This window comes from Mustelus asterias, unplaced genomic scaffold (assembly GCF_964213995.1).
Source record: "Mustelus asterias unplaced genomic scaffold, sMusAst1.hap1.1 HAP1_SCAFFOLD_984, whole genome shotgun sequence".
Lineage (NCBI taxonomy): Eukaryota > Metazoa > Chordata > Chondrichthyes > Carcharhiniformes > Triakidae > Mustelus > Mustelus asterias.
In genome coordinates this window covers 13,115-27,290 of record NW_027590930.1, presented here as the reverse complement: position 1 = coordinate 27,290, position 14,176 = coordinate 13,115, and the positions used below count along the sequence as shown (strand labels likewise).

At 52.4% G+C, this 14,176-nt stretch overlaps 1 protein-coding gene across 1 annotated transcript in view; it reads left to right on the top strand.

Moving 5' to 3' along the window:
- Window positions 1-14,176, top strand: part of LOC144487702 (creatine transporter-like) — a 63,280-nt gene that overhangs the window by 36,134 nt on the left and 12,970 nt on the right. Inside the window, exons 4-8 of the mRNA XM_078205785.1 lie at window positions 2,982-3,114; window positions 4,689-4,823; window positions 5,310-5,413; window positions 9,916-10,040; window positions 10,625-10,737. Of these exons, the coding sequence (XP_078061911.1) occupies window positions 2,982-3,114; window positions 4,689-4,823; window positions 5,310-5,413; window positions 9,916-10,040; window positions 10,625-10,737 (610 nt within the window). The remainder of the gene's footprint in view (window positions 1-2,981; window positions 3,115-4,688; window positions 4,824-5,309; window positions 5,414-9,915; window positions 10,041-10,624; window positions 10,738-14,176) is intronic.

The following is a 14,176-nucleotide window of genomic DNA, read 5'->3' as shown; positions in this document are numbered from 1 at the left end:
ACAAGAATGGTTCCAGGGATGAGAAGCATCAGTTCCGAGGATAGATTTGGAGAGGTTGGGACTGTTCTCCTTGGAGAGGAGAAGGTGAAGAGGAGATTTGATAGCGATCAGGATGCCATTGCTAAAAGAGCGATTTCAATGTAAAAGAGCCCCCCCCCACAATGGACATCAGGAAACCCCCCCCCATGCCCTCCATTCTTGGCATCAATCTCCCTTCCTATCATTGCCCCCCCCCCCCAAAGGCTCCACCCCTTTGCCCCTACACCTTGGCCCTGCCCCTGGCCCCTCCCCCCCAGCAGTGAAATCTTCCAGGGTGCCAGGAGGCATGTGCCATGTCACTGCCCTGCCTAGGAGGTCCCTGACTACTGGGGGAGGGGAGAGGGGTGGCTACACTGACCTCTGCCCTCCCCGTCCCCCAGGCCTGGTCATCTGGGCTGCTGCTGGAGAGTACATAGAACAGTACAGCACAGAACAGGCCCTTCGGCCCACAATGTTGTGCCGAGCTTTGTCTGAAACCGAGATCAAGCTATTTCCTCCCTATCGTCCCAAAGTACTCCATGTGACTATCCAATAGCTTCTTAAATGTTCCTAAAGTTTCTGACTCCACTATCCCTGCAGGCAGTCCATTCCACACCCCAACCACTCTCTGAGTAAAAAACCTACCTCGGACATCCTTCCTATATCTCCCACCATGAACCCTATAGTTATGCCCCCTAGTTACCGCTCCATTCAACTGAGGAAATAGTCTTTGAACGTTCACCCTATCTATCCCCCTCATCATCTTATAAACCTCTATTAAGTCTCCCCTCAGCTTCCTCCGCTCCAAAGAGAAAAGCCCAAGTTCCCTCAACCTTTCCTCATAAGACCTACCCTCCAAACCAGGCAGCATCCTGGTAAATGTCGGAGTAGTAATAGAATCCACCCCCCCACCCCCCGTCGATGGAGAATTCCGGCTGCCGAGGGGTTTCGGGGGTCTGGAACGTTGCGCCTGAGGGTGTGTGGTGGAGGCAGGTTCGATCGAGGCATTCGAGAGGGCGTTACGATGATTATTTCAATGGAAACTATGTGTGGGGGGGGGGCGTATGGGGGTTGAGGTAGGGGAGTGGCGGTAACTCACGATGCTCGTGGTCGAGAGCCGGCGCCAACACGATGGGCCAAATGGCCTCCCTGTCTGCACACGTAACACATTCTGTATAACACTGCACGTTCTCTCCCCCTCCCCTGTTTTTATCCTGCCACCCCCCCACCTCAACCCTGCAAGTATTTCCCCTTCCAGTGTTACTCTAATTCCCCCCAACTTTTTCGAGGGTGAATCTGCTCCCACTGCCCTCTTGGGCAGAGCCGTCCAGATCACAACAGCTCACCGCGCCAACAATAAAATTCTCCTCAACTCCACCCCCACCGCCCGCACCCCCCTCACAATCCATGTGTCTCCCCTGGTTCCCAACCCTCCTGCCGCTGGGGAAACACTTTCTCCTCATTCACTCGATCGAAGCCCCCTCGTGATAGTGACAGCATCAATTACATCCTTCCCTTCAACTTTCTCTGCTCTATAGGAGAACAATCCCAGCCTCCACCAGTCTCTCTCCTCTCTCTCTCTCCGCATGAACTGAAGATCCCTCATCCCCGGGGAACTGTTCTGGGTAAATCTCCCCCCACTCCCACCCCTCCCCGAGGCCTCCACTCACTCCCACTATACACAATCCCAATGGACCCAAACCCCTTCCCATTCACTCCCACTGTACACAATCCCAATCCCAAACCCCTTCCCATTCACTCCCACTGTACACAATCCCAATCCCAAACCCCTTCCCATTCACTCCCACTGTACACAATCCCAAACCCCATCCCATTCACTCCCACTATACACAATCCCAATCCCAAAGCCCTTCCCATTCACTCCCACTATACACAATCCCAATCCCAAACCCCTTCCCATTCACTCCCACTGTACACAATCCCAAACCCCTTCCCATTCACTCCCACTGTACACAATCCCAAAGCCCTTCCCATTCACTCCCACTGTACACAATCCCAATCCCAAACCCCTTCCCATTCACTCCCACTGTACACAATCCCAATCCCAAACCCCTTCCCATTCACTCCCACTGTACACAATCCCAATAGACCCAAACCCCTTCCCATTCACTCCCACTGTACACAATCCCAATGGACCCAAACCCCTTCCCATTCACTCCCACTGTACACAATCCCAATCCCAAACCCCTTCCCATTCACTCCCACTGTACACAATCCCAATCCCAAACCCCTTCCCATTCACTCCCACTGTACATAATCCCAATCCCAAACCCCTACCCATTCACTCCCACTGCACACAATCCCAATCCCAAACCCCTTCCCATTCACTCCCACTGTACACAATCCCAATGGACCCAAACCCCTTCCCATTCACTCCCACTGTACACAGTCCCAATCCAGCTCAGTGACGGCTGGAGCGGGAAGGGAAAGAGGGTATGGGATGTGTGTTGTGGCGGGGGCGCGGGGGGGCGGGGGGGATGGTGAAGAGAGTTAACGGTGACAGCCAGGAATTTGTGGGCGTGGGGGAATGATGCCTGCTCGGGGGTGTGGGGGGGTGTGGGGGGGGGGGGGGGGTGTGTGGGGGGGGGGGGGGTGTGGGGGGTGGGGGTGGGTGGGGGGGGGGGTGTGGCCCAGAGACAGTGTGCATCAGGAATGGCGATCAAGATTGGGAGAGGTCAAAGATGATGGTTGCCCAGCGACCGTGATTGGGGCCCAGCTCCTGCCTGACCCATTCGCCACCCTGTCCCATCCCCTCACCTCCTCCGGGCCCACTGCACTCTGGGTGGGGAGCAGGTTCGATGGGGTGAGGGAGTGGAGTTGTGGGGGGAGGTGGCAGGCCTTGGCGGAGGCACGGGCCTCCCCCACCCGTATGTCGATGGGAGGTACACGCCGCGTCTCGGTGCGGGCGCAGGTCTTGCCTAACGCTGTGCTCACTCTTATAGGAGAAGAGTGCTGAACCTCTCGAGTGGGCTGGAGGAGGTTGGCACCATCAGCTGGCAGCTGACCCTCTGCCTGATGGCGACTTGGATAGTGGTCTACTTCTGTGTCTGGAAGGGAGTGAAGACAACCGGCAAGGTAGGGGGGACTCGACTCGCAGACGACCAGACAGCAAGAGTGTGGGGGAGGAGGAGGCCCCATTCCCATTCACTCCCACTGTACACAATCCCAATCCCCTTCCCATTCACTCCCACTGTGCACAGTCCCAATGGACACAAACCCCTTCCCATTCACTCCCACTGTACACAATCCCAATCCCAAACTTCTTCCCATTCAATCCCACTGTGCACAATCCCAATGGACGCAAACCCCTTCCCATTCACTCCCACTGTACACAATCCCAATGGACCCAAACCCCTTCCCATTCACTCCCAATGTACACAATCCCAATGGACGCAAACCCCTTCCCATTCACTCCCAATGTACACAATCACAATGGACCCAAACCCCTTCCCATTGACTCCCACTGTACACAATCCCAATGGACCCAAACCCCTTCCCGTTCACTCCCACTGTACACAATCCCAATGGACGCAAACCCCTTCCCATTCACTCCCAATGTACACAATCACAATGGACCCAAATCCTTTCCCTTTCACTCTCACTGTACACAATCCCAATCCCAAACCCCTTCCCGTTCACTCCCACTCCACACAATTCCAATGGACCCATACCCCTTCCCATTCACTCCCACTGTACACAATCCCAATCCCAAATCCCTTCCCGTTAACTCCCACTGTACACAATCCCAATGGACCAAGACCCCTTCCCGGGCACTCCCACTATACACAATCCCAATCCCAAACCCCTTCCCATTCACTCCCACTGTACACAGTCCCAATGGACCCAAAGGCGGGACGGTGAAGCTGAGGATTCCCACATCAGATCAGTCACAATCTCATTTCCTGTGTTCGATGGTCTATGGGAGGCACACTTGTGAGGTAGAAAATGGCAGTTTGCGCACAGCATGATCCCACAAACTTCGCTCCGACAGTGCGGCGCTCCCTCAGCACTGACCCTCCCACAGTGCGGCGCTCCCTCAGCACTGACCCTCTGACAGTGCGGCGCTCCCTCAGCACTGACACTCCCACAGTGCGGCGCTCCCTCAGCACTGACCCTCCCACAGTGCGGCGCTCCCTCAGCACTGACCCTCCCACAGTGCGGCGCTCCCTCAGCACTGACCCTCCCACAGTGCGGCGCTCCCTCAGCACTGACCCTCCCACAGTGCGGCGCTCCCTCAGCACTGACCCTCCCACAGTGCGGCGCTCCCTCAGCACTGACCCTCCCACAGTGCGGCGCTCCCTCAGCACTGACCCTCCCACAGTGCGGCGCTCCCTCAGCACTGACCCTCCCACAGTGCGGCGCCCCCTCAGCACTGACCCTCCCACAGTGCGGCGCTCCCTCAGCACTGACCCTCCCACAGTGCGGCGCTCCCTCAGAAGTGACAGAGGGGCAGAGAGGGCATGTCCAGCCTGGATGCTGGGCTGAAAATCTCTGGAATGGGGAGCTTGAAACTTGAAGCCAGAGGTGAACGCAACTGAGTTGTGATTGACAAGTTGGGTGGGCGATTGGGAAAGGTTTGTGATGACCGCTGTAGTTGAATAGCAAAGAATGAGCTGCATTCCTTTCACTCCCATTCTCTCTTGTTGCAGGTTGTCTATTTTACGGCCACCTTCCCCTACATCATCCTCATCATCTTGCTGGTACGGGGTGTCACCCTACCAGGGGCTCTCCAAGGCATCATCTACTACTTGCAACCGGATTGGGCGAAGCTGGGCGAAGCGCAGGCAAGTAGGCCGAGGGTGGCTCCATGGGGGTGGAGCTCCTGGGCTATCCTCTGGAGCATTCTGGAAGGCTGCTTGATAAAACCCTGCCTCCTCAACTCCTGGTGTCGTGTGTTGTTGATGTCTCCTTAGGCCACAACGGCCATTTTGCACACAGCAAGAGTTTGCCCTCAGTATTGAGGAGATCTTGGGGAGGGAGTGGGGAGTGGGAGGTGGTAAAAATCAGCCAGGAGTTCCTACCTGCTGATCACCACCCAGCGCTATCACGGTGACGGCGATGGTGTTGGCCTGTACTGCCAAGCTGTGCTTCCCACCGCAGTCAAATAGCTAATTGTCATTCGTCTCCGTCTGCAATAACGGGCACCCATTATTTTGGGGGTGACTGGGAGGGGGTTAATGCAAAACCGTGAGCCTGGGGGAGAGGGTGCATTGTGGGGAGCTGTTCGACTGTGTTGGCCTCACTCCATCCTCATGCGTCCCACCCTGCAGGTCTGGATCGACGCGGGCACACAGATCTTCTTCTCGTACGCTATTGGCTTGGGTGCTCTGACGGCTCTGGGCAGCTATAACCAGTTCCACAATGATTGTTACAAGTAAGGCCTGAAGTCAGGGCGCGGGGGTGGGATAGTGGCGGCAGGAGTGGTTGGTGGCGTTGGAGGGGAGCATGAGGCAGAGGGATGGGAGGGGTGGGGGGGGGGGGGGGGGGGGTTGTTGTAACCCCTCCCCCCCCCGAGAACTAACATTGAAAGACCCAAAGAGGAATACCTCGCCCGATAATCTGTAAAAAGTGTGTGTGAAGTGGTGCGACCTGCTCTTCAGCGCCTTCTAGTGGTTAAATACAGAATAAATCCCTAACACTCTCAAAATCAACATGTAACTACTTATTTATCTAACTAAGTGAACAAACTATCTAAACTATTAACAAACCGAATAAATCCCTTCTAACAATTAACTATTCCCATATAAAACAAGATTCTAATGGTATACTGTTCAAATAAATACAAATTCCACTCACGAATAAAAATAGAATTTATTTTCTCTCTAAATTACAACCAAGTTTTGTGTCTTCCGGAATCTTCTGGGCCCTCTCTGTTGATTCTTCTGTCTGGAACTTCTTTCTTCTTTATTTCCTTTGCTAATTATAGAGTCATAGAGGTTTACAGCATGGAAACAGGCCCTTCGGCCCGATTTGTCCATGCCGCCCTTTTTTTTAAACCCCTAAGCGAGTCCCAATTGGCCGCATTTGGCCCATATCCCTCTATACCCATCGTACCCATGTAACTGTCCAAATGCTTTTTAAAAGATAAAATTGTACCCGCCTCTACTACTACCTCTGGCAGCTTGTTCCAAACACTCACCACCCTCTGTGTGAAAAAATTGTCCCTCTGGACACTTTTGTATCTCTCCCCTCTCACCTTAAACCTATGCCCTCTAGTTTTAGACTCCTCTACCTTTGGGAAAAGATATTGACTAACTAGCTGATCTGTGCCCCTCATTATTTTATAGACCTCTATAAGATCACCCCTCAGCCTCCGACGCTCCAGAGAAAAAGTCCCAGTCTATCCAGCCTCTCCTTATAACCCAAACCATCAAGTCCCGGTAGCATCCCGGTAAAATCTTTTCTGCACTCTTTCTAGTTTAATAATATCCTTTCTATAATTGGGTGACCAGAACTGCACACAGTATTCCAAGTGTGGCCTTACCAATGTCTTGTACAACTTCAACAAGACGTCCCAACTCCTGTATTCAATGTTCTGACTGATGAAACCAAGCATGCCGAATGCCTTCTTCACCACTCTGTCCATCTGTGACTCCACTTTCAAGGAGCTATGAACATGTACCCCTAGATCTCTTTGTTCTGTAACTCTCCCCAACGCCCTACCATTAACTGAGTAAGTCCTGCCCTGGTTCAATCTACCAAAATGCATCACCTTGCATTTGTCTGAATTAAACTCCATCTGCCATTCGTCAGCCCACTGGCCCAATTGATCAAGATCCCGTTGCAATCGGAGATAACTTTCTTCACTGTCCACTATGCCATCAATCTTGGTGTCATCTGCAAACTTACTAACCATGCCCCCTATATTCTCATCCAAATCATTAATATAAATGACAAATAACAGTGGGCCCAGCACTGATCCCTGAGGCACACCGCTGGTCACAGGCCTCCAGTTTGAAAAACAACTCTCTACAACCACCCTCTGGCTTCTGTCATGAAGCCAATTTTGTATCCATTTGGGTACCTCACCCTGGATCCCGTGAGATTTAACCTTATGCAACAACCTACCATGCAGTATCTTGTCAAAGGCTTTGCTAAAGTCCATGTAGACAACATCAACTGCACTACCCTCATCTACCTTCTTGGTTACCCCTTCAAGAAACTCAATCAAATTTGTGAGACATGATTTTCCACTCAAAACCATGCTGACTGTCCCCAATCAGTCCTTGCATCTCTAAATGCCTGTAGATCCTGTCTCTCAAAATTATCTCTAAGACATAGATGAAGCTATGGGAGCCAGCGATTCTCTCTCTCTCTCTCGAGTGTCCCGCTGCCCCCTTCTTTTATACCCGTGATGGCAAATCAAGATTTCCCACAATAGGATTGGTCCGAGGTTGTCAAAACCAGCGGATTTAAATTTAACAGGTTCTTGGTATCTAAGTGCCTGATTCAAATTGATTGGCTGAATTCAAAAGCCTGTTGTCTTGGTAACCCTGCTGCTTGGCCTTTCGATACAAATGTTTCAGTTTGGGCTCTCAGTGTACTCACATTTTAAATCTCTAAGCACAGAAAAAGCGCCGCCTTTTAACGGGACCTTGCGATGCTGTCTCCCCCTGAGCATTTTACAATGTTACAAACACTAACTCCCTACCTCCCAATCTACAGTAACTCTACCCAACATCGCAACAGGGTGGGGTGAGTGGACCCATTGCCTTCCCCAATGCCCTCTTCCGCTGGAGTGCCAGCCCTCCCCCACCCTCCCAAAAGGCGGCAGACACAGATCCCTGTCCTGGTGAAGTGGGAATGCCATCAAGGGAAGCCTACCGCCCCCCCCTTCTCCCCCACCAACCTCGAAGGCCTCCAAACTTGGCAACCCCTAACCTCTCCCATCCACCCCTCACTCCCGATGCACCATCACATCCCGCCCCCACAAAGCTAAACCAGCCAGTTTAGAAATCTCAGAGGTTTTTGCAGCTATTCACCTGGGTGGGGCATTGCATTTGTACACAAATCATCCCGTACTGAGACCCGCTATCGCACGGCATGTTCTGAAGCAAACTTCTGGCTCCCACAGTGACTTCAACAACTGTGTCTAACCCCGCTCTGTATCTGTCCTGGGAGTGTTTGATGGGGACAGTGTAGAGGGGAGCTTTACTCTGTATCTATCCCGTGCTGTACCTGTCCTGGGAGTGTTTGATGGGGACAGTGTAGAGGGAGCTTTACTCTGTATCTAACCCCGTGCTGTACCTGTCCTGGGAGTGTTTGATGGGGACAGTGTAGAGGGAGCTTTACTCTGTATCTAACCCCGTGCTGTATCTGTCCTGGGAGTGTTTGATGGGGACAGTGTAGAGGGAGCTTTACTCTGTATCTAACCCCGCACTGTATCTGTCCTGGGAGTGTTTGATGGGGACAGTGTAGAGGGAGCTTTACTCTGTATCTAACCCCGCACTGTATCTGTCCTGGGAGTGTTTGATGGGGACAGTGTAGAGGGAGCTTTACTCTGTATCTAACCCCGTGCTGTATCTGTCCTGGGAGTGTTTGATGGGGACAGTGTAGAGGGAGCTTTACTCTGTATCTAACCCCGTGCTGTACCTGTCCTGGGAGTGTTTGATGGTGTGTAGTTGCCGGCGGTGGACTAGGGTGAACACAGTAAGAAGTCTCACAACACCAGGTTAAAGTCCAAAAGGTTTATTTGGTAGCAAATACCATAAGCTTTCGGAGCACTGCTCCTTCGTCAGATGGAGTGGAAATGTGCTCTGAAACAGTGCAAACAGACAAAATCACTAGCTGTTCTGTCTGGAGACAATACACATTTCTTTAACCTCTGTTTAATGTTCCCTCCGCCCACATTGTCTGTACCTTTAAGACCTGGCTGGCTGTAGGATTCGCATTCTAATCAGTATTCTGCAACTTGATTTTGTCTGTTTGCACTGTTTCAGAGCACATTTCCACTCCATCTGACGAAGGAGCAGTGCTCCGAAAGCTTATGGTACTTGCTACCAAATAAACCTGTTGGACTTTAACCTGGTGTTGTGAGACTTCTTACCGTGTTTGATGGGGACAGTGTAGAGGGAGCTTTACTCTGTATCGAACCCCGTGCTGTACCTGTCCTGGGAGTGTTTGATGGGGACAGTGTAGAGGGAGCTTTACTCTGTATCTAACCGCGTGCTGTACCTGTCCTGGGAGTGTTTGATGGGGACAGTGTAGAGGGAGCTTGACTCTGTATCTAACCCCGTGCTGTACCTGTCCTGGGAGTGTTTGATGGGGACAGTGTAGAGGGAGCTTTACTCTGTATCTAACCCCGTGCTGTACCTGTCCTGGGAGTGTTTGATGGGGACAGTGTAAAGGGTGCTTTATTCTGTAACTAACCCCGTGCTGTACCTGTCCTGGGAGCGTTTGATGGGGGCAGTGTAGAGGGAGCTTTACTCTGTATCTAACCCCGTGCTGTACCTGTCCTGGGAGTGTTTGATGGGGACAGTGTAAAGGGTGCTTTACTCTGTATCTAACCCCGTGCTGTACCTGTCCTGGGAGTGTTTGATAGGGGACAGTGTAGAGGGAGCTTTACTCTGTATCTAACCCCGTGCTGTACCTGTCCTGGGAGTGTTTGATGGGGACAATGTAGAGGGAGCTTTACTCTGTATCTAACCCCGTGCAGTACCTGTCCTGGCAGTGTTTGATGGGGGACAGTGTAGAGGGAGCTTTACTCTGTATCTAACCCCGTGCTGTACCTGTCCTGGGAGTGTTTGATGGGGACAGTGTAGAGGGAGCTTTACTCTGTATCTAACCCTGTGCTGTCCCTGTCCTAGGAGTGTTTGATGGGGACAGTGTAGAGGGAGCTTTACTCTGTATCTAACCCCGTGCTGTACCTTATCTTAGGGATGCCTTCATACTGGCCTTGGTGAACAGTGGGACCAGTTTCTTCGCCGGGTTCGTTGTCTTCTCCATCTTGGGATTCATGGCGCAGGAACGAGGAGTGGATATCTCTGAGGTGGCAGAATCAGGTAAGTGGGCAGAGCACCTTGGCATAGATTTCCCCAATATATCCCCCTGTTTCTTCATGCTCTGAGGGTCTGAAATGGCCTCCTCCTGTACCTGTGTAACAGGCTCGAGAGAGGGGCTGAATGGCCTCCTCCTGTTCCAGTGTAACAGGCTCGAAAGAGAGAGGGCTGAATGGCCTCCTCCTATTCCTGTGTCACAGGCTGGAGAGGGGCTGAATGGCCTCCTCCTGTTCCTGTGTAACAGGCTCGAGAAGGGGGCTGAATGGGCCTCCTCCTGTTCCAGTGTAACAGGCTCGAGAGAGAGAGGGCTGAATAGCCTCCTCCTATTCCTGTGTAACAGGCTGGAGAGGGGCTGAATGGCCTCCTCCTGTTCCTGTGTAACAGGCTCGAGAAGGGGGCTGAGTGGCCTCCTCCTGTTCCTGTGTGACAGGCTCAAGAGGGGCTAAATGGGCTTCCTCCTGTTCCTGTTCCCCCCCCCCCCCGCCTTCATGCATGATCATGTGTGACTGTGAGTTCCCCAAGTTATCCAGCATTGACCCTCTGTTCTCTTGCAATAATGACTGAACGGTTGGTGTGCTCTTTTCCAGGACCTGGTTTGGCCTTCATTGCCTACCCAAAGGCTGTGACCCTGATGCCTTTGCCCCAAGTTTGGGCTGCCCTCTTCTTCATCATGCTGCTGCTCCTTGGACTGGGCAGTCTGGTAAGGTTGTCAGCGGGAGTCGGTGGTACGGTTGGAGGGGGTGCGATTGGCGAACATGGGCCGGCCTGGGCGAGGTGTTGATTGGGGGTGGGCAGCAAGGTTCGTAACTCTGAAGGGTGCGTTCGCAACCCGGGAAGGTTCGTAACCTCGAACTGATGAGTCGTGACCCAAGATCTCAGGGGGCCGGGGTGGGAGGTTGTGGAATTTGTCCCTCCCTCTGTCCCTAGTTACGCAATATTTTGGGATGTTTAGCTCTTGATTGATGCAATTATAACTACAGCTGCATTTCATCAGTGTGTGTTTCTATTAGAGGCTTTATTCGACTGACCTTAAGATGTCTGTGTTCAGGGGTGGACTCGTGGCAGAGTCAGATGACTATGACGAGCTAGTTAGTCATGCAGAACAAGGTAGCATTCCCAAAACCCCCAAAAAGAATACAACCAGCCCCTTTTTCTCTCTGAGCGGACCAAAGATGCATTTGCATGCTCGACCCTGTGTGACTGTGAGTTCCCCAAGTTACCCACTGTTTCTCATGCATTAACAACTGGTTTGGTCCTCCAGCTATGCAGGTCTCCCAATGGAAGACGTGCTCCTTGACATTGGTCAGGGGGAGGTACTTTGTCCAGAGAGTGTTGTTCCCATGGCTCCTGTTGCCGTGGTGACAGTTGTTGTTCCATCACGTTGCGGGGGACATGTGGGCCTCTGGAATCGATGTGAGTTTTCATAGAATCATAGAAACCCTACAGTGCAGAAGGAGGCCATTCGGCCCATCGAGTCTGCACCGACCACAATCCCACCCCCACATATTTACCCACTAATCCCTCTAACCTGCACATCCCAGGACTCTAAGGGGCAATTTTTTTTTTTTTAACCTGGCCAATCAACCTAACCCACACATCTTTGGACTGTGGGAGGAAACCGGAGCACCCGGAGGAAACCCACGCAGACACGAGGAGAATGTGCAAACTCCACACAGACAGTGACCCGAGCCGGGAATCGAACCCGGGACCCTGGAGCTGTGAGGCAGCAGTGCTAACCACTGTGCTACCGTGCCGCCCTTTTGTACTTCATTAAGCGAGTGAGCTCCCTCCCCTCCGACCAACCCGATTGCTGTGAAGATTTGATTTGATTTATTATTGTCACATGTATTGGGATACAGTGAAAAGTATTGTTTCTTGCGCGCTATACAGACAAAGCATACCGTTCATAGAGAAGGAAAGGAGAGAGTGCAGAATGCAGTGTTACTCAGATCAACTTAGTGCGCCAAATCTGTAAGAGATCGAATTAAAACATTGCTAGTGAGTTTAAAAGAGTTGGAATAAAGTTTGAGAAGCGCAGAATGAGAATAAAAGATAGAATTAGAAGGTATACTGGGCGCAGCTTAGAAGAAGTCACCTCGATCTGGCGCCATCTTGGATCGGTTTTCTCACTGTTGGAACATTTTTAAAAATCTATTTATGAATGTGGGCTTCGCTGGCCAGGTCTAGCATTTATCCTCCATCTCCCCCCCCCCCCCCCCTCGAGAAGGTGGTGGGTGAGCTGCCACCTTGAACCCGCTGCAGTCCCGGGTGGTGTAGGTACACCCACAGTGCTGTTAGGGAGGGAGTTCCAGGATTTTGACCCAGACACAGTGAAGGAATGGCCGATATATTTCCAAGTCAGGATGGTGTGTGTGTGTGTGTGGGGTGGGGGCTTGCAGGGGAGGAACTTGCAGGTGGTGGGTGTTCCCCATGGCGTCTGCTGCCCTTGTCCTTCTAGGGGGTAGAGGTGGCGAGTTTGGGCGGCGCTGTCGAAGCAGCCTTGGCGAGTCGCTGTGGTGCATCTTGTAGAAAGGCTTCAGCCTCCCGCCTGTCCTCTCATCTGAGGAGTGATGGCTATATTTTGCTTGTGTTGCCGCCGTGCGTCGGTGGTGGAGGGAGTGAATGTTGAGGGTGGGGGGTTAGCGTGTCGATCGAGCGGGGGGGGGGGCTGCTTTGTCCCGGATGGTGTCGAGCTTCTCGAGTGTTGTCGGAGCCGCGCTCATCCAGGCGAGTGGGAGAGTATTCCATCACACTCCTGACTTGTGCCTTGTCGATGGTGGACAGGCTTTGGGGGGAGTCAGGAGGTGAGTTACTCTCCGCAGGATTCCCAGCCTCTGACCTGCTCTGGGAGCCACAGTATTTATATGGCTGGGTCCAGTTCAGTTTCTGCTCAATGGTGACCCCCAGGATGTTGATAGTGGGGGGGATTCAGCGATGGGAATGCCATTGAATGTCAAGGGGAGATGGTTAGATTTTTACTTTTCCCCCATGCCTGTTACTGCTGGCTTCAAAAGCTGTTTCGTGCAGCGTGACATCAGTCTCTGGACAGGACTACTATTCCCTGCCTTCTGTCGGTGCGTTTCTCTACTCGAGTCTTGCCTCGCGTCCGTGTGTGCTTGATTTGCTCGATTTGTTGACGGGTCTCCTTGGCGATTTCCACCGCCGCCTCAGCCATTCCCTTCCAACTGGGGATAGTGTGGAGACGATATGTGGCAGCGAATCCCTCCCACCACGATCCTCTGAGAATCGGCTGAATTCTTCGCTTGTGAACCGAGGGCCACTGTCACTCGTCACAAACGGCTACCAACTGAAGCGGGCTTTCAGGAGCTCTCACTTCATCATCGAGGTCAGCTGGCTTAGCTCCCAGTCGTCAGAATAGTCACCCACTAGTGGCGAGATAATCAGTTCCTGCCATACTGGTCTGTCTGGGATGTCATGTGTCATCAGTGGTTCTTTAGCTTGGCACTTGTTACACGCACCACACTGACCAGTGTGGTCGTTAATTTCATGTTTGGCTAGTAAAGCTTATCCCTTGCCTTTCTCAGAGTCGACTCAGTTCCTCGATATCTTGCGGGGAAAGGCTTCAGCCTCCCTCCTCTCCTCTCTCATCTGAGGGGTGATGGCTATATTTTGCTTGTGCGTGATGCCACCTTGGTACGTCATTCCATCTGGGCATGCCCAATCTCCTCTCGTGACCACAGGATGTGTCCTTGATTTCCTCAAACCATCTTTTTCAAACGATATGTTGGCCCTCATTGCGAGAGGACTCGAGTACAGGAGCAGGGATGTCTGACTGCAGCTGTACAGGGCCTTAGTGAGACCACACCCGGAGTATTGTGTGCAGTTTTGGTCGTCTTATCTAAGAAAGGACATACTTGCCACAGAGGGAGAGCAGCGAAAGTTCACCAGACTGATTCCTAGGATGGCAGGATTGTCGTACGGGGAGAGATCGGGTCGACCGAGCCTGTATTCACTGGGATTTATCCCTGGGATGGCAGGATTGTCGTACGGGGAGAGATCGGGTCGACCGAGCCTGTATTCACTGGGATTTATCCCTGGGATGGCAGGATTGTCCTACGGGGAGAGATCGGGTCGACCGAGCCTGTATTCACTGGGATTTATCCCTGGGATGGCAGGAT